We start from the raw sequence: 22,205 nt of genomic DNA, 5'->3' as shown, positions 1-22,205 counted from the left end.
AAGTCAATAGAACTGATGGTAAAAAATTGCTCCCCCTCAAAGAAAAATATAAAAGAAGTTCTCCTTCAGATGTGAAATATTAAGACATTGATCATCTCACTTCATTTCTGTGAAGGGCCTTTGATCCTTTCTCTGATGGAAATTATTGATCTAGGGCTAGGAATTCTTTTCAATAAGGCAACTCTCCCCCACACATTCCCACTTCCACCCCAACCTGCTCTACACAATTGATTCTAGTCCCTTAGCAGGAAATATGTTGAAGGAGTTCCTGCACACACAATAATTGAATTTCACATCTGGCTTTTTAAGTAAAATGTTACTTACCTGTCATGTGCACACTCTTCAGCTCACAAGATGACATGCCAGCTCTTTCTGAAAAATAAATAAGTCAGCATTTCAGCTAATGAACCGAAGTTTTAGTTTGTCCCATTGTTCAGAGTTCTCTAGAGAGTCAGAAGAGAGTGTTGATTCCACTACAGTGTTTCTCTCCACAACCCTCTCATATGTTTTTCACTTTATACTACAGTCACCAAAGACAAAAAATGATTCTTTCATGGCTGCTGAAGCAATGTACTTGAGGATAACTCAAAGTGAGACAGATGTGGCATACCTACAACCACAGACTAAGTGATTGGATAAGTCCTGCATTCAAACACAAGCCTCCTACTTTGGTCACCACTGATATGCATGGTGCTTTACACAGATAGAACGACAAGGTTCCTACCTTAAGGAGCTTACCATATAAAGGCTTGAGTCCATATCCTTAATGATTTCAATGCCAATTTGCCAGAGTATGGAAAGCAGGATCAGGCCCTATATTGGACAGCTAACACAGTGAGCCCAATCCTGTTCCCACTGAAGTAAATGGCAAAACTGTTACTGATTTTCCCTGGATCAGAATCCAGCACAAGGACAATAGAAAATGGTAGGTAACAGGGTTGGATTGGGGAATTAAGACAACTGTGCTATTTTATTCTCTTGAATGGATTTCCCCCAACAAACATAAGAAAATGCACATAGCATGTTCAGCCATATTGAATCCATCCTCACACAAGCTTCTTTTAGAGAATGCCTTGAGTCTGATATTATTTATCTGCAACCCAAAGCACTTACAACCCACATCCATCTATTCCCCAAAGTCCAAACTTGCTGAGGTGATCAGAGACACACAATAAGATGGTTTGAGCTCCTTGAGGCAGGTTCTGCTAGCTGTGGAAGAGAGTCTAGAGCAGTTCTCTTTCATCCCTGCCCACTAAATTTATGCACTATTTGGCAATGTAGAATAATCTGTTGCTGCTGAGTCTTACTGCTCCTCTGATGCCAGTACATGTTGACATTCTTCTCCATCCTCTCTTGTCCTCCAGTCATTAATAAAGACTCTACAAGAAACATTGTACAAATCAGGCAGCATAGCCCTTTTAGCAATGCCAGGTTTAGTCTCTACAATGGGAGAGGGGCCACAGTGGTCTTCTGCATACCAACCTCTTCCCAGCCTCTTGTGTCACCGTCCATCATCTAGTGGCCTGTTCTAGGGCCCTTGGCTTTCTGACTCTCCAGTACCATCATACCCAATCCAGTGACTATCATAATGAGGCAATGGTAGTTCCTGGGCCACAGCCATTCCTCTACTGCCATCTTTGTTGACAGTTGGTTAACCATCAGTCCAACCTGCCAATAGAAGACATTATTTAATAAGACAGACAGGATATTGGCCATGTTGCCATCTTACAGGTAGGGAGAGAGAGCATGTTAGTGTCCTTTATACCTCTCTCTCTCTCTCTCTCACACACACACACACACACACACACACACACACACACACACACACACACCATTCCCAGAGCCTTCATCAGGCACATGGAATACTAGTCTCAGCTTTCAGCTGTACATAATGGGGCCCTGGATGCTAAGCCCTGCTGCAATACAGACCAGCACCCAACATTGTCTACTACTATGACTAGCTCTGCACATTAGTCTGCAACAACAAGCAAGAGATACGTATAGTTCATACTCCAACACCCTTATTCATTAGTGGTGCAAACTGAAAGCCAGCTTCAATTGTACTCTCACAAAGTCCACAAGACATTCATTACTTGGATTCAGACTTGGCCTTCACTGAATCATGATAGCTTTTATACATGGAACTTAAAGAAACACACATCCTCATATTGTGGATTTGTCACATCCCTAATAGACCCAAGTTTAGGACACATTTTGGGTTTTGCATTTAGTAATTCTACTTAACCATTATGGCCAGTTCTGCTTTCAGTGCCACACTGTGTGGCTCTAAATATTTTTTGTAAATGAGGCCAAAGAGCTGATATCCTCCTTTGCAACCATTTTATTATTTATTTGTATTACCATACCACCTAGGAGCTCTAGTCATGGAACAGGGCCCCATTGCACTAGGTGTTGTACAAATACTGAACAAAAAGACAGACTGTGCCCCAAACAGCTTACAATCTAAGTATAATACAAGAGACCACAGATGGATACAGACAGACATGGGAGTACAAGGAAACTGAGACAACATTGGCCAGTGTGGTAGGCAGTGGTCTCAGCACACCAGCATTTTGTAGGCATCACAAAACTCACAAAAAAAGAGTTTTAAGGAGGGTTTTGAAGGAGAATAATGAGATAGCTTTGCAGATGTTTACAGTGCATTCCTCCCAAGAGTGAGGAGCCGCCTGGGAGAAAGCATGAAGATGCCTGTTTGAAAATGTAACAATTGCGCAATGGAGGCTGACATAGTTGGTTGACCAGAGATGGGAGTCGACATTTCCATAGTCAAGGAGAGATGATAGGTAAGGTTCGGATAGGTCATGGAGGGGCTTTAAATTGGAGATGAGCAGCATATGTTTGATGCAATACAGAAGGTGGAGCCAGTGGTGGCATTCAAAGAGAGCAGTGACATGGTCAAAGTGACAGGATTGGAGAATATTTTTGCAGCAGCATTCTGAATAGATATGAGGGGTAAGATTCCATTGGTCAAGGCCAGAGGCAGTAATCATGATGTGTGTTAAGAGCCTAGAGAAGAATTCTAGCTGTGTGGATGGATAGGAAATACCTTATCATAGAGATTGTTATGCAGAAAGAGACTCAAGGATGTGAGGATCTAGAAAGAGGTCAAAGTCAAAGACAATGAATGGTTATGGGCCTGAGTGACAGGCAGGAAGGTGTTGTCCAAAGGGATGAAAAAAGGAGGTGGCGGGGAGAAGAAAGGAGGGAAGATGAGGAGCTCTGTTTTAACCATGTTTAACTTGAGCTGACAGCTAGACATCCATGAGGAGATGTCAGACAGACAAATTAAGATTTTTGTTTGAGCAGGAGGAGACAGGTCTGTAGTAGAGATGTAGATCTGTCAGACATCATTATAGAGATGGTAGTTGTATCTGTATGTGAGATTACCCACAGATAAGGTGTAGCAGAAGAAGAGGAGAAAACCAAGGACAGAGCCCTATGGAACCATCAGAGAAAACTTGAGGGGAGATAAGGAGAATCTTTTGAAGGTGCAAGTAGACAAGTATAAAGAGAACCAGGAGAAGACAGAGTCACAGAAGCCAAAGGAGGACAAGATTTCAAGAAGAAGAGAATAGTAGACTGTGTCAAAGGCAGCTTACAGATCAAAGAAGATGGGAATGGTATAGTGCAATGGTTCTCAAAAAATTTTACTGGTGACCCCTTTAAGACAGCAAGCCTCTGAGTAAGACCCCTCTTATAAATTAAAAACACTTTTTTACATATTTAGCACCATTATAAATGCTGGAAGCAAGGTGAGGTTTGGGGTGGAGGCTGACAGCTAACCTCATGACCCTCTGACGGGTCCCAACCCTCAGTTTGAGAATCCCTGTGGTTCTGAGCTTAGTTAACTAAGTCATTTTTAGAAACCCTGTCAGGAGCTCAGGGAAGAGGAAAGGCCACATCATATTTTGTCAATTTTTTCCTGGAAGAAATTGGCTAGATCCTCTTCAGAAAGAGAATTGGAGGCTGGAGGTGAGAAGGGGTTGAGGAGTGAGTCAAAAGTGGTGAAAATGTGACTGGGATTGTGGGTGTCAGACTCAATTGAGATGGAGAGATAGAGTTGCTTAGCTAGGAAGTTGGCAGAAATTACAGAGAAGAGAACAATTTTGTAGGGGAGGAAGTCGTCCTGGTCATGTAATTTCCACCAGAGATGCTCCACAGCACGAAAGCAGGAATGGGGGAAGTGGGTGTTGGAGGTGAGCCAGGGCTGCGGATTGGCCAGGTGAACCTTATGATGGGAGAGAGGGGCAAGAATGAAGGGCAGAGGGGAGTGAAGCATGGAGAGAATCAAAAAACATATCAATGAAGGAAAGGGAAGAAAGGGGAGGGAGGAGAGGGCTGAGATCAGATGAGAAGTCATCAATGCTAATGGACTGGAAGTCAATGAAAGACCAAGTGATGGGGCATGAGGATGGGTGCTGATTGGTCCCTTTCAGCATTGCCAGGTGCTGGTCAGAAAGGGAGAGCTCTACAACAGTGAGAGAGCATTGCTTGGTGAAGACTATGTCAAGTGAATGGCCCTTTTGGTGAGTGGGAGACTTGAACCAGGGCTGCAGATCAAAAGAAGAAGTGAGGGTGAGGAACCAGGCACCTAAGGGTTAGGGTGAGTCATCAAAATGGATGTTGAAATCACTGAGGATGACTGTGGGAGATTGTGAAGAGAGGAAGAGAGAAAAGCAACAATCAAAATCGGAGAGGAAAGCTGATAGGAAGGAGTTGGATGGGTGGTAGATGACAGCAACATGGATGGAAAAGGAGAGAAGAGTCAGATGCAGGCTACTCAAAGGAGGGAAAAGAGTGGGAAGAGAGATGTGGAAGAAGTGGGATGAGGCAGGAATGGGAGATGTGAAGATAACACCTCTTGTACAGTCCAATCCAGGATGGGGGAAGTGCTGTCCTCCAAAAGACATACATATACATTTGTGCTAGTTAATGTCCAAAAAGCAAGTGGGATTTTTAAAATATTGAAATTTATTTAATGCTTTTGTTTTTTCCTCCCAAGGAGAGTTTGAGAGATGGGTAGCAATTGAAACTAACAGAGTTACTTCAAAATGGATTTAACCCAGTATTTTCCCTGTACATATGTAGAGCATTTAGCACACTTTTACTAGCTACACAAGCAAACAGCTCAGGCTTCTGGAATCATCAGGCTAACACTGGGCATGCTCAGAACCTGAATGTATAATCACTCCCATACTAATTTTACATCATTTCATTTGCACAGTTATGCCTGAACTTATAGCATATCTATCTTTACAGAATTATTGAGACTCCCAGACTGTCACTCCAACCATTAGAAAATGCTGCCTCCTCTGGGTGGACAATTTCTCTTTTACTTAACTGCTAAGACCCATGTTCATTATTCTCTGTTTCTTATTCAAGAGCTGACATCACTGACATTTAGAGCAGGGTGCATGGAATGTATCTTCCTGTACTGTTAAATGTATATATCAGGGGTGGCCAACCTGTGGCTCCGGAGCCACATGCAGCTCTTCAGAAGTTAATATGTGGCTCCTTGTATAGGCACCGACTTCAGGGCTGGAGATACAGGTGCCAATGTGTCGGAGGGTGCTCACTGCTCAACCCCTGGCTCTGCCACAGGCCCTGACCCCATTCCACCCCTTCCACCTCCTCCCCTGAGCCTGCAGTGCCTTCACCTCTCCCCCCTATCCCCCCTCCCCCCCAGAGCCTCCTGCATGCCACGAAACAGCTGATCCGGAGGTGCAGAGAGGGAGGGGGAGGGGCTGATCAGCAGGACTGCCGGTGGGTGCAAGGCACTGGGAGCAGGGTGGGGGAGCTGATGGGCTGCTGACATATTACTGTGGCTCTTTGGCAATGTACATTGGTAAATTCTGGCTCCTTCTCAGGCTCAGGTTGGCCACCCCTGGTATATATCATTAATGGTTGCAGGAAAAAAAATAATAAATAAACAAACTCTGAAACCAGGTATAGACTGGAGCAAAGCCATCTCAGATCACCTTTAAAACCACTCAGCCTTTACTCATACAAGGTGTATGTTGTGAATGGGATTTAATAAAAATCTAGTTGGTGTGCTAATCCTGGGTTGTTAATATTATCAATGGAATTCCAAGAGTACAAAGCTGTTAAATAGACCTGAAAGACATCAGAATGTCGCATTGGAGAGCCAGGAAAGAATTACATGAAAACATTTTTTAAAAAGTAGACACAGTGCATAAGCAAACACATCATCCATTTATAAGAACCTATAAGTCAATATACTTACCACCCTATACCGGAAACCTACTGACCGCTATACTTACCTACCTGCCTCCAGCTTCCATCCAGGACACATCACACAATCTATTGTCTACAGCCAAGCCCTAAGATACAATCAAATTTTCTCCAACCCCTCAGACAGAGACAAACACCTACAAGAGCTTTATCAAGCATTCTTAAAACTACAATACCCACCTGGGGAAGTGAGGAAACAGACTGACAGAGCGAGATGGGTACCCAGAAATCACCTACTACAGGACAGGCCCAACAAGGAAAATAACAGAACACCACTGGCCATCATGTACAGCCCCCAGCTAAAACCTCTCCAGCGCATTATCAGCGATCTACAACCTATCCTGGAAAATGATCCCTCACTCTCACAGACCTTGGAAGGCAGGCCAGTCCTCGCTTACAGACAACCTGAAGCAAATACTCACCAGCAACTACACACCACACCACAGAAACACCAGCCCAGGAACCAATCCCTGTAGCAAACCTCGCTGCCTACTCTGTCCCCATATCTACTCTGGCAACACCATCAGAGGACCCAACCAGATCAGCCACACCATCAAGGGCTCATTCACCTGCATGTCTACTAATGTTATATATGCCATCATGTGCCAACAATGCCCCTCTGCCAGGTACATTGGCCGAACCGGACAGTCCCTACGTAAAAGAATAAATGGACACAAATCGGACATCGGGAATGGTAATATACAAAAGCCAGTAGGTGAACACTTCAATTCCCCTGGTCATTCTATAACAGATTTAATAGTCACTATTCTTGAACAAAAAAAACTTCAGAAACAGACTTCGAAGAAAAACAGCAGAACTAAAATTCATTTGCAAATTTAACTCCATTAATTTAGGCTTGGAAAGGACTGGGAGTGGCTGCCTCATTACAGAAGCAGCTTTGCCTCTCCTGGAATTGACACCTCCTCATCTAGTATTGGGAGTGGACTACATCCACCCTGATTGAATTGGCCCTGTCAACACTAGTTCTCCACTCTCCACTCCCTTCTCTTCATGTGTCATTATATAATCCCTGTATCTGTAACTTTCACTCCATGCATCTGAAGAAGTGGGTTTTTTACCCATGAAAGCTTATGCCCAAATAAATCTGTTAGTCTTTAAGGTGCCACTGGACTCCTTGTTGTTTTCACTGCAGACCATCTCTCTCCCAGTTGCATATCATTAGCTGTGTAATTAGCTAAATTGATTTTCCCTTCACGTAATCAAACTCCTCCTCCTAAACTCCAAAGTTCTCTTAAGATGTACAGGGAAACTGCTTAAGAATAAGACCTGAACATTTCAGACCTACTATAAACAAAATAAAAAGGCTGCTAGCCAGTAAAGACAAACTACATGTGCCCATTTATTGACAGGCCCCCTCCATCCCCTAACACATACTAGCAGTGACCATCAGTTCCTGTCATATGCATTTCTATTGCTTTCCCTGCAGTGACTGGCTGCTAATATTCAAACCAATATTTAGATGACATGCAACAAAGAAGCATGATACCAAAAAAGCTCAATTCAGTTACCAAAAGTTATTGTACCATTATTCCTATGAACAAATGGCAGTCCACTACTCTAACACTAAAATTAACTGCTTTCAAGTGTATTCATTAGCAGGGATCCTAGAAATCTGTTTGCCATGGAAAAATGCAGAGAATCTTTAGTTTTTACATTTTGTGAAACAATAAAAACATGTATTAACTAAATTATACTGAAAGTACCCGTGTCACTTATTCAATGTGTGCAACCTCCCCCTCTTGTGGTTGATTTTTTAATATGCTTTACATTTACAGTGGAACCCTGTTTATCTGATCTAATTGGGACTGGGGCCAGATCAGATAATCAAAAATTGGGATAATCAGGAGAATTGGCAAAGAGCTTTCTATCCCTTATTTTAAGCTAGGAGGGCTTGGGGTTCTACTGCATATCAGTAAAATGTGTTCAGCTGATAGCTATATATATTGTGACTAGGGGAGTTAAAGTTCAGTGTTTCATTTGAATTGTGCAAAAAAATGTGGGTTTTGATGTCTTTAGGAGAGAATTTTGGTTTGTTTAATCACAGAAAACTAGGATCCCTTTTCATTGTTGAAAGATACAGCAGAGCTAAGAAAGTGAGAGCAACATGTTGACTTTAATGATCCACTTTAAAAATTAATTTAAGGCCTCCCAACAAGGCACAAGTTCTTGCAACAAACTATCATGCGGACCTATGCCACAACCAACCCTTCCAAGCTAATTCCAAGAGCCATAAGTAAACTGATGGACTCAAAGATATGTGGATTTGTGTTACTAAATGTGGACCTGTTGGAGAGTGTGGAAAGGCAGCATGGATTAAGCATAGGTGGGGGATTTCCTATATTTACCCACATTAACTAAACCAATTTACCCCTTGCTTAAATCAGTTTAAGTCCATCTACAGAAGGGGCTTGCACTTATTTAACTAAATCAATTTTAAGGTAGTTTAGTTAAACCAGTACAATATAGAAAAATCCAGAGGACTATTCCATGTTCATATATACACCTCTACCTCGATATAACGCGACCTGACATAACACAAATTCGGATATAACGTGGTAAAGAAGTGCTCCGGGGGGCGGGGCTGCACAGTCCAGTGGATCAAAGCAAGTTCGACATAATGCGGTTTCACCTATAACGCGGCAAGATTTTTTGGCTCCCGAGGACAGCATCATATCAAGATAGAGGTGTAGTTCTTTCTCCACAGAGAAAAGTCATCCTCTTATGAGGGTAATGTGTGAAGATAGTCCATGAAAGGCATTTTACTATCCTTTTGTTCAAATCATACAGCTTGCTATCTTTTCAACCTTTCTTCAGAGTAGAAAGGAATCTAATTTTCTTCTTTTTTTCTCTTTAAGGATTTATCTATTAACGAAGAGACTAGAGCTTAGCTAAAGCTGGAAGTCTTCTAGTGAAAGCAGAGGCTCTTACCAGCATGGAGAATCAATGGTTGTTTTTTTCTCTATATTTGCCTCCAGAAAGAGGCTGAACTTGATTTCCGCCATTTTCTGATCATTGGTTTCCATTAGCCCCCAGCCAACCTAGCTGTGGCTAATTTATGTAAGTGACAGGTAAGCATAGGTCAGCAGAAACAGAGATAACTTGGGTGTCCTGCTGTATAAAAATCCACCAGCAGAAGCCTCCCTGATTCTCTCATGTAGTTTTCAAAGGGGATAAAATGCTAGTGAACATGTTAAGAGTTATATAGAGAGTCTGATTCTCTACTTTGTTATTCCAGTTTTCTGTCAGTAGAGCTCTACTGTAATAAAACTGGTGTTACACCATGGAGACTCAGGGCTCTGGAATACAAATGAACAACAAAATGAGAAGCTGTAACCTACACTTACTGTTAATGTTTCTCTATTTGGTTAATGTTTTTATTTTGTGCATTCCATGTGCTTGCCCTGGATTGTTATTTTTTAAGATTATCCGTGGTTCTTGCCTGGTGATGTATTCAACCTGAAGCTGAAAAAAATAAAGAATTATGAATATGCATCAGCAAAAGATAACTCAAGCACTGTTGATGTTGGCGATGAATAGACTGAAGGACATTTTTACCTTGTGGATGAGGGTGGTATCAATGGTATCCAGAAAAATTTAACTATGGCACAATAAGGCCCAGATCCACAAAAGGATGTAGGTGCCTAACTTTCCACTTTGGACACCTAAATCCAAGATTTAGGCATCACTGAGATTCTCAAAACCCCCACTCAGGTGTTGCTTAATCCTGTAGGAACCTAAAATCCCTTGACACCTAACTTTTTGCTGTAAAAGTTCCCTAGGCACCTAAGATTCTGCCACTGGGCATGCAACTAACAAGTCACTCTAGATGCCTGCATGACTCACTTGTGCCTCAGCCCCACTAGGATCCTCAAACCAGGTCAAGGTGGGAAGCATTGCCCTGCTTATATTGCCCAATCAAGTAAGCAGCACACCTACCAGATTGCACCCCATAAAAATTTGTCTGGTGGAGAAGCTGGTGGTATGACCTCTCACTAGCACAGTGGGTAGAGCACTCACCAGGGATATGGAAGATCTAGGTTCAATTCCCCCCATTTATTGCCTGAGGAGGGCTTTCAGAAGAACTCTCACCAGTGGGAGATGGGTTATTCTTATATAGGGCTCCCACAGGAGAGATTGAGGAGGCTGTTCCACTTTGTATTCATACTTAAATAGTAATTACAGAACCAGATTGGACCCTAGACTTTCCTCTTTGTGGGTGAGTGTTCTAACCACCATCCTAGTCATTTTCATATTCTACCTCAATGATTACCTAAGTAGTGTACAGCGTGGAACAGCTTCAACAACAATCATTGCGAGAGCCCCACATTACAATACCCTGGTGATTAGAACACACTCCTGAGAGCTAAGAGCAGTGCTTAATTTGTGTCAGGGCTTGCCAGAGCTGAGCCTGGTGCCTCTAAGCTTGGCAGTTCATAGCCCTGGCACCTCTGAGCTTGCCGCATCAGTTATGAAAGTAAAAAAATTGCTTGAGCCCAAGCATCTAATTGCTTGAGCTCTGGCACCTCTTTCATTACAAATTAAACACTGGCTAGGAGACCCCCAGTTCAATCCTTTCTCTGCAACAGGCAGAAAGGGGAATTTACCCTACATCTCCGATCTCCATGGTGAGTGGGCTAACCACTAGTCTGAAAGATATAAGGGAGTCTCCACCTCTAACATTTCTTGCAAAAAACAGCTTAGGCACCTGACTCCAGGAGAGGATTCATGGCTAGGGATCCTAAGCAAAGAGAGACACCTTCCTTTAGCTTAGGGTGGGAGCTGCCTATTTTGTGGCTTGCATTCTCAGGCACCTATCTCTCCCCATTCATTGTACAGGAGAGTTTACGGGTGGGATCTACAAAGGCACTTGGGTGTTGCAAAGCTGAGCGCCACAGCACCTAACTTTTAGGCATGTAGAAAAATCACTGGAACAACACTGAAGGCATGGCTACACTTGCAAGTTAGAGCACATTAAAGCAGCCCTGTGCACTCTAACTCACGACACATACACACTGGCAAGGCATATAGAATGCACTGACTCCACGGCTGGAGCGCTCCTGCGAGAGGCATAACACTTGGTGCACCATGGCTGGAGCACCGCAACACCAGTGTGGACGCCCTGGTCTGTTAATGCACTCTGATCGGCCTCCAGAAGTATCCCACAATGCCTGTTCTAACCACTCTGGTCATCACTTTGAACTCTACTTCCCTGCCCTCAGGTGACCAATCGTCAGACCTGCCCTTCAAATTATCTGGGAATTTTGAAAATCCCCTTCCTGATGGGGGTGTTCAGAGCTGCCCTTAGGGGTAAGCAACATGGGCAACCTGCCAACCGCCCAGGGCACCTTGGTCAGGGGGGCACCATCGAAGTTCTGCAAGCTGGTGGGCCTGGGTTGCCAGAGCAGGGTGAGTGCAGGTGAGCCCGGGGCTGGAGCACCTGGCCAGACAGGCAGAGGGCAGGCAATACCACCCCGAGTTACCAGTCTTGGTGGGGAGGTGCAGGCAGCAGGCCTTGCCCCTGTGGAGCCAGTGGGCCAGACCCTGGGTTCCCCCTTCCTGTGGCAGAGTAGTCAGTGGCCGGGGGATCCTGCCTGTGCAGCCCTTCTAGTGGGTGATGGGGGGGAGGGGAGCTGATGGAGCCTGCAGGGGCCACAGGCAATGGAGGCGTGGTGCCTGCAAGTGCCAGGTGCCAAAATACAAGCTTGCCCAGGGTGCCGTTTTCCCTAAGGCCAGCCCTGGGGGGGGGGGGGTTTGAGAGAGGGGGGTGGTATGGGGCTAGTATGGCTGCTTCTGTGCCGGCCAGGGGTAGCTGGGGAATCACCAACTTGCCTGCTGTGGTTCTCTGTGCTGCCCAGAGTAGCATTGATGGAGGCCAAGGCCATAGTGTGCACCGCCCCCCCGCGGTGTAGGTGCTATGTACAAAGGACCTATTCTCTGCCTTGTGCCAGTATAGATCAGGCCTCATTCCACACGGAGTCAGGGGAGTGACTGGTGAGGCCAGTCCGGTGACCGTTCATGAGGGGCACGCAGGCTGTGTGCAATAGCCAATACCCCCGCGCAGCGTTTCCTCGCTCTCCCATAGGCCCCTAGTTAACACTCGCTCTCCCGGGGTTAACACTCGCCGCCCCAGGGGAGCGCGCTCAGAGCTCGGCCTTTCCCGGAGCCAGGGCCCCGCTCCGCGCCCTTTGCTAACCCCGCAAGCCCGGGGGCCCGCGCTGAGGAACCCAGCCGTGACGAACAGCAGCCGCCCCGCACGCACCCGCGTGGCCTTAGCTCACCCTGGTGCCCAGCGCCACGCGCGCATATATAGGGGCGCCAGGGGCATCCCAGAGCCACCCGGCCCAGCGTCCGCCCTCCCGCCTGCACCATGCGCGCCGCGCGCAAAGGTAAGCAGCTGCCCCCGACCCCGCGCCAGTCGCGCCACAGCGTCGCCTGCAGGGTAGCGGGCTGGCCTTGACCCATCCGCTCTTCCCAGGTTACGCCTGGCTGTGCGCCCTGCTCTGGCTGCTGGGGAAGCCGCCCGGAGCCGTTTTCGTGGCAATTTGTGCCCGGCAGGGAGACTCGAGCTGCCGCTTCTTGTCCGTGTCTGATCTTTTCGACCGGGTGATCCAGCACTCGGACAGGCTACACAGCCTCTCCACCGCGCTCTACTTGGACTTGGTGAGTGCCCCGTCCTGCCACGCCACAGGCTCCCCTGCTCTCCCAGGGATCGCCTCCGCTGCCCACCTGAACTGGGCACGCAGCGATCTCTGACCTCAGGGCATGTTTGCCAAAGCATCTGGCTTCCTCTCTCCTCCCGACAGTTCAAGCCCGGGGCTGGGTATGCGGTCTGTCTGTTGCTTGCTGTCTCCGTTCTGTATCGCTGATCACCTACGGGAGCAGCAGGAAAGCCTTGGCACTGCCTGCTCGGTGTGCATTTACTCACACCACGTGAGACATAGTAGCTCCATGGGCTAGCTCTGCTCACAAGTTTTCCCGCTGTATGTCCGTGTTTTGATTGTAATGTGGGGGTTTGGCAAAAGGAAATATGCAAGGTGACAAAGTGGCTATTGAAAACCACCAAAGTTACAAACTACAGTTCTACAACATCTGGTGTCTTGGGTTCTTTTTCTTTCCCTTAGGAAAAAAACTTTCTACCCAATGGAAACGAGTTGGGCAAATGGACAGGTAAATGCCACACCTCCAGGATGCTAACGCCTAATGGCAAGGAGTATGTCCAAAAAATACCGGTAAGGCCCTATTAGCTTGCACTGGATTTGATATGGCATGCAGTGATGAAAGATACAGCCACAATTTGTATGGGGAAACTCAAGGGGACAGTTTGTCAAACTGAGCTGTGCCAGATTCTAAGGAAGGAAGGAAGGTCGTCACTGAAGAGTCAGGCCCGATCCTGCAAAGTGCTGTGCACCCTCCACTCCCCACGGGCTTCAAAGGAAGTTGAAAACGCTCAGCATCTGCGGGTAGGGACCCCCACGTGGCTAATAGGTGAATTCTCACCATAGTCCCAGCCAGGGGATTTTTGTACTCTTGGAATGTTATAGCTAAGGCTAAGATTTTGTCATGGATATTTTTAGTAAAAGTCAGGGACAGATCAGGGGCTTCCATGATTTTTAATGTATTGCCTGTGACCTGTTCCTGACTTTTACTAAAAATATCCATGATAAAATGGGAAAGGACTGGGCAGCTGTGGGTTGGCTGGGAGCTCCAGGGCCCCCACCACCTGTGGGGACTCAGAGCTCCGGGGTCCCCCTGCATGGTGGCGGCCAGGGAGCTGTGGGGTACCCCTGCCTGTGCTGGCTGGAAACTATGGGGTACCCCTGCTGCCCATGGCGGCTGGGAGCTTGGGGGCCTAACTGCCTCAGGTGGTGGGGGTATCTTACAGCTCCCTGCTGCTGCGGGAGTTGTTGGGACCCTGCAGCTCTCAGCCGCCAGGGCTGAAGTCCCAGAAGTCTTTGGAAGTCACGGATTCCGTGGCTTCCACGACCTCTGTGACAAAATCATAGCCTTAGTTATAGCTGATGCTTCCTCTTTAAAGTTCTTGCATCCTACATATTTGCAGAGTGTAAGCAGGGTAGCTGATGAAATTGAGATCTCACAATTAATCCCAATTTCCTTCTATATTGTAAGAAATAATGTTTGTGGGGCTCTATAAGATTAATTCATAATCATTAGTTATAAAAATGGCACTGAAATACTTAAACAAAGGTGAGACATCCCAAAGGACAGAGAGGGATACATTTTCCCTTTAATTTACTCTGGCACAATGAAAGACAAATCTAGGAATTAGCTGTGAACTCTACAAATAAATTTGATTAATCAGTGCCACTGTAAAACTTAGACAGCCATTTTGAGAAAACCATAGAGGGGATGGGGAGAGAAGCAAATATTTTTAAACAGAAATGTTTCAAAGAGGAAAAAGTATAGTGAGGAACAGAAATCAAGCAAAGAAACTGTAAGAGCTCAAAGCTAAGAAAAGTAATCAGTATTTTAAAAATAGTGACGAAAAGCTGACATTGAAAAGCCAAGGACACAAAGACAGGTGTGAAAAATATTGTAAAAGGGGGATGGATAAAAAGAAAAAATGGGAGAAAAGAAAAAAAATCTACAAAAGTGTTATTTAGTAACTTTTCTCTTTGGTTTTGACAGTTAAAATAATGGGGAAAACAAATGAAAACAGATTGGCTCAGAATACATACAGCTGACAAGAAGGATAACAGTTTCAAAAGCAGCTAAGGGACTTTAGTGCCATTTTCAAAAGCAATTTAAGCATTTAGGAGCCTAAATCTCATGGAAAGTCAGAAGCTTAGGCTCCTAAGTCACATAGCCCCAGACCCAGCGGTATTTAGGTGCCTAAATCCCAGTTTTGACTCCACTACAATCCACAAAACTCCCACCAAACCCTATAGGTGCCTATACTCACTTGGTGCCTATGTTTTTCAGTGTAAAAATTCCCTAGGTATAGAAGTTCCTGCCTCTGAGCATATGCACTGCTGCCTCCCTAGGCACCCAGAGGCCTATCTCCTGCATAAGCTCTGGAGCAATCCATGAACCAGGGGACACACAGGCATTTGGCCACCTAAGGTGTGCTCAGAGGTCGCCTACTGCATTGGGTCCACTTCAAAAATCTCACCAGTGGAAGTGTTTCCAACCTCCCAACTTTTAGCCCAGTGGATAGAGCATTCACCTGGGATGTGGGAAACCCAGCTTCAATCTCCCCTGCCCCCCCGCCTGAGAGGCAGTAAAAGAGTTGACCAGGAGGGTCTCCCGCCTCTCAGGGGGAGCTCTAACCACTGAGTTACAAGGTACTCTGATGTTGGGCTCCCTCAATCTCTCCTGTTAAAACTGTTCCACTTGGCTAACTAATGAAAGGGTGATTGGAACAAGGCAACTGCACCTGTGTCTCCCACCTATCAGGTAGTGCCCTAAGCACTGAACCAGTCATTCTTGCACTTTTGCTCAATGACTATTTATTTATCCACAGTGGAAATGTAACTGGGCCACAGAGACTTTGTAATCTAGAGATTAGGGCACCTACGTGGAAGGTGGGAGACCCAGAATCTAGTCCCCCTGCTCTAATCACTCTTTCATTAGTTAGCCACAGTGGAAGAACTTCAAAAGGAGAGATTCAGTGAGTCCCCACATCAAACTATCCCATAGCTCAGTGGTTAGAATGCTCCGAGGTGGAAGCCTCCTGTTCACATCCCTTCTCCCACTCAGACGGGGTTGGGGTGGGGGACTGGAGCTGCATTACCCTCATCTGAAAGGAATGCTCCAACCACTGGGCTAAAAGTTAGACAGTAGGAACCAGCAACTCCTCCTCTGGGTGTTTTGTGTGGAGCAAGGCAGGTGCCTAACTTATTCCCACCAGAAACTACTTAGACGTCTAAGATACCTGATTCCAGGCAAGGGGGTTTCCTTTGTAAATTGTTAAGCACAGATAGGCACCTCCCCACAGGCTGGGCATAGGCACCTATCTTCCTGAGAGGGGCCAGGCTCATCACACACACCCCTCTCATTAGCCTCTCCATTGGCTAGTTTAGGTGGTTCTCCACCTAGCATGCTGGCTTTTGTGGATTGCAGACTACACTTATACCTCAATAGTGAAACAGCTGCAGCTATGCCTCTGTAGTGCTTCATAGACCCTACCTATGCCAATGGGGGAGTTCTCCCATTGATGTAGGCAATCTACCTCCCCGAGAGGCTGTAGCTAGGTCGATGGAAGAATTCTTCCATTGACCTAGTGCTGTCTACGCTGAGGGTTAGGAAGGCATAGCTACATTTCTCATGGGTGTGGATTTTCACTCCCCGAGAGACATAGCTATGCTGATGTACGCTCCCAATGTAGAGGAGCCCTAAGGCAGCTATCTCTCCCCATTCATTGTGTAGGGAGCTAGGCACCTAACTCAGGCTTTGTGCATCTGAGTGTTTGTTCCTGTGATTTTTCTAGGCACCTAAAAGTTAAGAGCAGCAATGCTTGGTATTGCAATGCCCGAGTCCCTTTGTGGAGCTGGGCCTTAGGCACTTTTGAAAGTTTTCCCTTAAGACTTTTTTTTCCATCTAACAACTCGGCAGTTTAGCATCTGATATCAATTTAGCTCTATTTAAAGAAGTACCACCACTTTGATGCAGAATTTGATTACAGAATGAGATCCTAAGCAATTTGGGAAGAAGTTGCATGTGCAAAGTCATTTTGGTTTTTTGTTCATACTAATGTACAACTAGAGAGAAGAATCCCATTAAACTGTTATTTGCTAAACATTTGAAAGTTAGTTATGAATTGTATGCATAGAGATTTTAAGTGTGCCCAGATTTTAAGTATCATTATCTGTTTAAGTATTCTGTGCCCAATGAGAACATCACTGTTCATACGCTTTAATGCCACTAATAGGAAAGTTCTTTCATATTTTGTTTTCAAGAGAGAAGAACTAACTCACTTGATACTGAGACTCTTGCAAGCCTGGAAGGAACCACTTTCTCACTTTGACCAGAATATTGGTCATCATCAAGAATTATCTAGTGACAGCCTGAGCAAAGCAAAGCAAATCAGCAATATGGTGCATGAGCTGAAGACTGGAATGGAGAAAGTAACAGAGAAGGCAAGATTTTCAACCTAATTTTTTTTAATATCAATTATACTGAATCACCAAAGGGTTCTCGAGGCCAAATTCGGTTCTCAGTTACAAAGATATAGCCCTAGCATGGGTGTTTACAGTGGAACAGCTTCAACAGGAGAGACTGAGGGAGCCCCACATCAGACTATCCAATAGCTCAGTGGTTAGAGCATATTCCTGAGAGGTAGGAGACCCCACTTCCAGTCTTTCCCAGGCCTGCCAGAGAGAGGGGAGTTGAACCCGTCTCCCCCACATCTCAGCGGAGTACTAGCCTAAAAGTGATCAGGTGGGCCCCAGCACCATTTTTCTCTGGATGCTTTGTGTGGCACAAGGCCAGCACTGAACTCATTCCAGCAAGAAACTACCTAGGTGCCTAAGACAAGGGAAGAGTTCCTGTTCCTGCAGAGCTAGGCACCTCCCTGCATCCTGGACTGAGGCACCTATCTCTGAGAAAGGGGCATGGTCTTAGCAGGTCAGCATCTCCCATTGGCTAGCTTAGGCAGCTTCCTGCCTAGCATGCTAGCTTTTGTGGATCTCATTCTTAGGTGGCTTTCTCTCCCCATTCATTATATAGGAAGCCTGGGCAATTAACTCAGCTTTGTGGATTGCTAAATTGTTCCTGAGATTTGCTAGAGGCCTAAAAGTTAGGCATTGCAACACTGAGTGTCACAACACCTAAGCCCCTTTCTGGATTTCACCCCTAGCTACTTAAATAACTATTTTAAAGCCCTGTGACAAATGCTTTCTGGTAAATGTACATTGTGGCATCTGATTATATTTGCAGCTCTCTCACTTTTAATTACCAGATAGTGGGCCTGATCTTATATTCCATGTGCACTCACAACTCAGCTGGAGCTGTGACTGAACAAGGAATGTAGAATCAGGCCTATTTTCTTTGTCTCTGACAATTAACATGTTTATTCCCATGCAGACATCCCACTAAACAGTTAAAAACTAAGAGAAAAAACCTTACTATCTCACCACAGGATGATACAAATTGAAATGGACATACAACTCAGCATATACAGCAGAGGGGTTATTTTATCCACTGCTGAAATGCAGCCACCAGAGAAGTGAAATTGAACAGCACCTCACAGGACAGAGCTATAAACGGGGAAGCCCAATCTTCAGTTTGCTATGAATATGGATTAGAACTTCCCCAGAATTCAGGGGCATTTAATATCTGGATTTTTGTTTAGTTCATCATAGAGTTGGAGCCAAACATAAAATTCAAAAACAGATTCAAGCTTCGCCCAAGTTCAGGATATTTGTATCTAGGCTTGTAGCTCAGGCCCATTTCTACAACATGTTTTGGGGAAATTCTTGGATGGGAGGCTCTCTGAGGGAATGGCAGCTATGTCCATAGTGTTCTGTATGTGCTACCAAGGTTTCACAAATAGTAAAGTATAAGAAGGAAACAATATCAAATTGAAACTACCTGTTGCATAAACAGTGTCATGTGACAGTATTTTTCCATATTACACTGAGTCTGGGCTTGATCTTGCCAGGTGGTGAGAGCACTCCTTCTGAGAGGTGGTGAGAGCCCTCATTTTGCATTGACTTTAACAGCTCTTGGGGGTGATCAGCACCTGCTAGAAGCCCTAGCACCTTTCTAGATGAAGCTCGTTAAATAAGGCTACAAGTCTGAAGAAAATTGATCCACTGTACTGTCTTGAGATGGGGCAGCCATACTGAAGAGTGGCCTTTACCTACTCCATGTTCAAAGAGTGTTATGTCCTTGATAGCATTGCCAAAGTTCTGCTTCCAGAGGCAGAATTTCTTGAAACAATATGAGACCACTTCCGACTAGTCAGACTCTTATGTAAGCCCTGGGTAGCAGGAAATGCAATACCATCGTTCTCTAGAGAACTTTGCACAATTTTTTTCAGTACTTGCATAAAAAACCTGGAGGTGAGCAGTCCACATTAGCTGATGATTTCATTAGTGGGTGTTCTATAACTAATAGTGTTGTTAGTTTCAACACCAGCATTTTGAGGATTTTGGTTCTTTGCACGTTTCTATCCATTGACAGGTTACAGTCATACGTATTCTGTTTTCAGTACAGATGCAGTCAATGGGGATCATCAGCAATTCATTGAATGGAATGGGATCATCAGAAGCAGCTGGTTTATCCATTAGTAATGAAGCAAATCTGATGAGTGACTATGAGTTTATTCACTGCTTCAGGAGAGACTCCAATAAAGTACAAAGCTACTTAAAAATTCTTAAATGTAGGATTTGGCCAGGAAATAGTTGTTGAGTTTTAATCTCTGACAGGCAATTTTCAAAATCAAAGCTACATGTTGTTTGCAAAGTTGGAACAAAATAATTTATAAAGGTTTTATGCCATTTACAGTAATAGTAAATTATTAACAAAGAAAACTAGTTTTGAATGGCTTTGCCACTTATTTATTTTACACTGTTAACCTACACAGTTGAAATATTAAATAAGGCATAATGTGTGTATATGGGTTTCACACACCAGGGAGAGTGGATTTCAGTGGTAGTGCATAAATCAGTTTCTGTATTTACTACAGTATGTCACACTGCAATTTAAATAGTTCACACATTTTCAGGTGTACATATTGTCATTGAAGCTAAACATCAATAAATTAGCTAAGTCTTGGTACAAAACATGTATATTTTTATAATAAAAGTTGATTCATTATCATGTGACAAAAGTATTTATGTTTAAGAGTAAGGAACGTATGGTATTACTGATGGGTTTAGGAGGATACATGACCCTCTGACTACCCTTCTTCCCCATCAAACTTCTAACTTTTTTCCTAACTGGCTGCAGGCTTTTACAAGTATTGATGTAGTTTCTGGAGTCTGATACTCTGACACTGAGTAGCACCTTACTCCATGAGTAGTCCCACTGAGAACTCTTATGGAAAAAAATACTATGGCACATGAGTAAGGGCCTAATTCAGGGGTGGGCAAACTAGGGCCTGTGGGCCAGATCCAGCCCGCAAGCCATTTTAAGCCTGCTCGTGAGACACACCATGCGGCTCAGCCCCACTCTGGCCGGGGCACTGGATCGGTGGCTGGACCACACAGCTCGGCAGCGCTCCAGCTGGGGCGCTGGGTCAAGTGCCGCACAACGCAGCTTGGCCTCGCTCCAGCTGGGGCGCAGGGCCGCACTATGCGGCTCCCGGAAGCCACAGCATGGGCCCACTCCGGCTCCTGCGCGCTCCACTGGGAGCTGGAGGGGCAATGCCTGTGGATAGGGCAGCATGCAGAGCCGCCTTGCTGTGCCTCCGGAGAAGCCGGAGAAGGGACATGCCACTGCTTTTGGGAGCCACTTGACGTAACACCGCTCAGAGCCTGCACCTCCTGAGCCTCTCCCAACCCCCTGCCCCAGCCCTCATCCCCCTCCTGCTCTCCAAACCCCTTGATCCCAGCCCAGAGCACCCACCTGTACCCCAAACCTCTCAGCCCCACCCCAGAGCCCACACCCCCAGTCAGAACCCACACCCCTACCCCAGCCCTGATCCCCCTCCCACCATCCACACCCTTCGGTCCCAGTCCAGAGCACCCTCCTACACCCCAAACTCCTCATCCTCAGAGCCCGCATCCCCTCCCACACCCCAACCCCAATTTTGTGACCATTCATGGCCTACCATACAATTTCCATTCCTCGATGTGGCCCTTGGGCCAGGTTTGCCCACCCCTGTCCCAGTTACTGGTTCAGTCTCAGTGCCGAGTTTGGACGGGGTGTGTTTCCTGCACACATATCCAGAGTCAGTGCCAAGATATGGGAGGAGCTATTTTATATTTTCCTAACTATAACGAATGAATGGCACATAATTTGAATTTACACTAGTCGGGAATAAAACATCTTTGCCTTCTGAGTCCAGATGATGCATATGAGTAGGCATTTATAACTGATTTGAACTCAGTGTTGGCATTCATGATTACCTGGGCCCTGATCCTGCAAATACTCATGCATGTGCTTAACTTTATTACTGGGAGCAGTGCCATTTGGACTACGAGTACATTTTTGCAGGAATTAGGACACAGTTTGCAAGCATATGCACATTTACTGTGGGAAACCATAGAAAACCAAAGAGATGACTTAGAACTGAACACCGAGCAGCAACGTGTCAAGTTATGTCTGAGCGTCCATAATGCAGAGCTGGCCTTTTTCAGAGGATATCTGTGAGAACTCAGCATCTCTGCAACACAGCCCAAGTGATTTTGCTCAGGTTGTCTTCAAACAACAGAGTGGAAAAGGTCACATTTAAAATAGCATAATGTTAGTTATCCACAGAGAGCTAGATTCACAAAGGGACTAAAGCACCTAAGTCAAACATTTAGGCACCACTGGCATTCACAGACCCCCTACTCAGCTGCCGCCCAACATCCCTAGGCACCTAAGGGCCTGCAAAGGGCCTAAATTTAGGCAACTGAGCATGCACACAGTCTTAGCCCTGATGCCACCCAGCAGGTTGGTGCCTAAGCCCCAGTGGGATTCTCAAATGAGGTAGTCTGCCTTAACCCCCACAAAAAGGCCTCACAAGGTTGATCAGGAGAGCCCCCTTTTAGGCCAGTGGGTAGAGTATGCATCTGGGATATTAGAAACCCAGATTTGATTCCCTCCTTTGCATGACGAGGAAAATGGGGTTGAAACAGGCTTCCCACAACTCAGCTGAGGGCCCTAAGTACTGGGCTAACGGTTATAGGTACCTGCTTCTACATTTCTTGCAAAAAGTGGCTTAGGCACCTTCTCCAAGAGAGGGCTCACAGCTATGACTCCCAAGCAGAGTTAGGGATCTAGTTCTGTGAGAGGGGCAGGGT

At 45.6% G+C, this 22,205-nt stretch overlaps 1 protein-coding gene across 1 annotated transcript; it reads left to right on the top strand.

Annotated features, from left to right (window-relative positions):
• Positions 1–12,549: 12,549 nt before the first annotated feature.
• On the top strand, positions 12,550–20,133 carry LOC120395496 (prolactin-like). Its single transcript, XM_039519947.1, has 5 exons — positions 12,550–12,680; positions 12,770–12,954; positions 13,416–13,523; positions 17,211–17,390; positions 19,471–20,133. Exons 1-5 carry the CDS (start codon positions 12,662–12,664, stop codon positions 19,663–19,665), a joined length of 687 nt encoding a protein of 228 aa, XP_039375881.1. The 5' UTR covers positions 12,550–12,661; the 3' UTR covers positions 19,666–20,133.
• The last annotated feature ends 2,072 nt before the right edge of the window (positions 20,134–22,205 follow it).

The sequence above is a fragment of the Mauremys reevesii genome, linkage group 1 (genome assembly GCF_016161935.1).
Source record: "Mauremys reevesii isolate NIE-2019 linkage group 1, ASM1616193v1, whole genome shotgun sequence".
Classification (NCBI taxonomy): domain Eukaryota; kingdom Metazoa; phylum Chordata; order Testudines; family Geoemydidae; genus Mauremys; species Mauremys reevesii.
This window is presented reverse-complemented; position numbering and strand designations above follow the sequence as displayed.

Excerpts from the sequence above, each read along its gene's own strand:
- LOC120395496 (XM_039519947.1), top strand. Across the intron at positions 12,955-13,415 it reads CCGCGCTCTACTTGGACTTG|GAAAAAAACTTTCTACCCAA; the intron begins GTGAGTGCCCCG and ends TCTTTCCCTTAG. Across the intron at positions 13,524-17,210 it reads AGTATGTCCAAAAAATACCG|AGAGAAGAACTAACTCACTT; the intron begins GTAAGGCCCTAT and ends TTTGTTTTCAAG.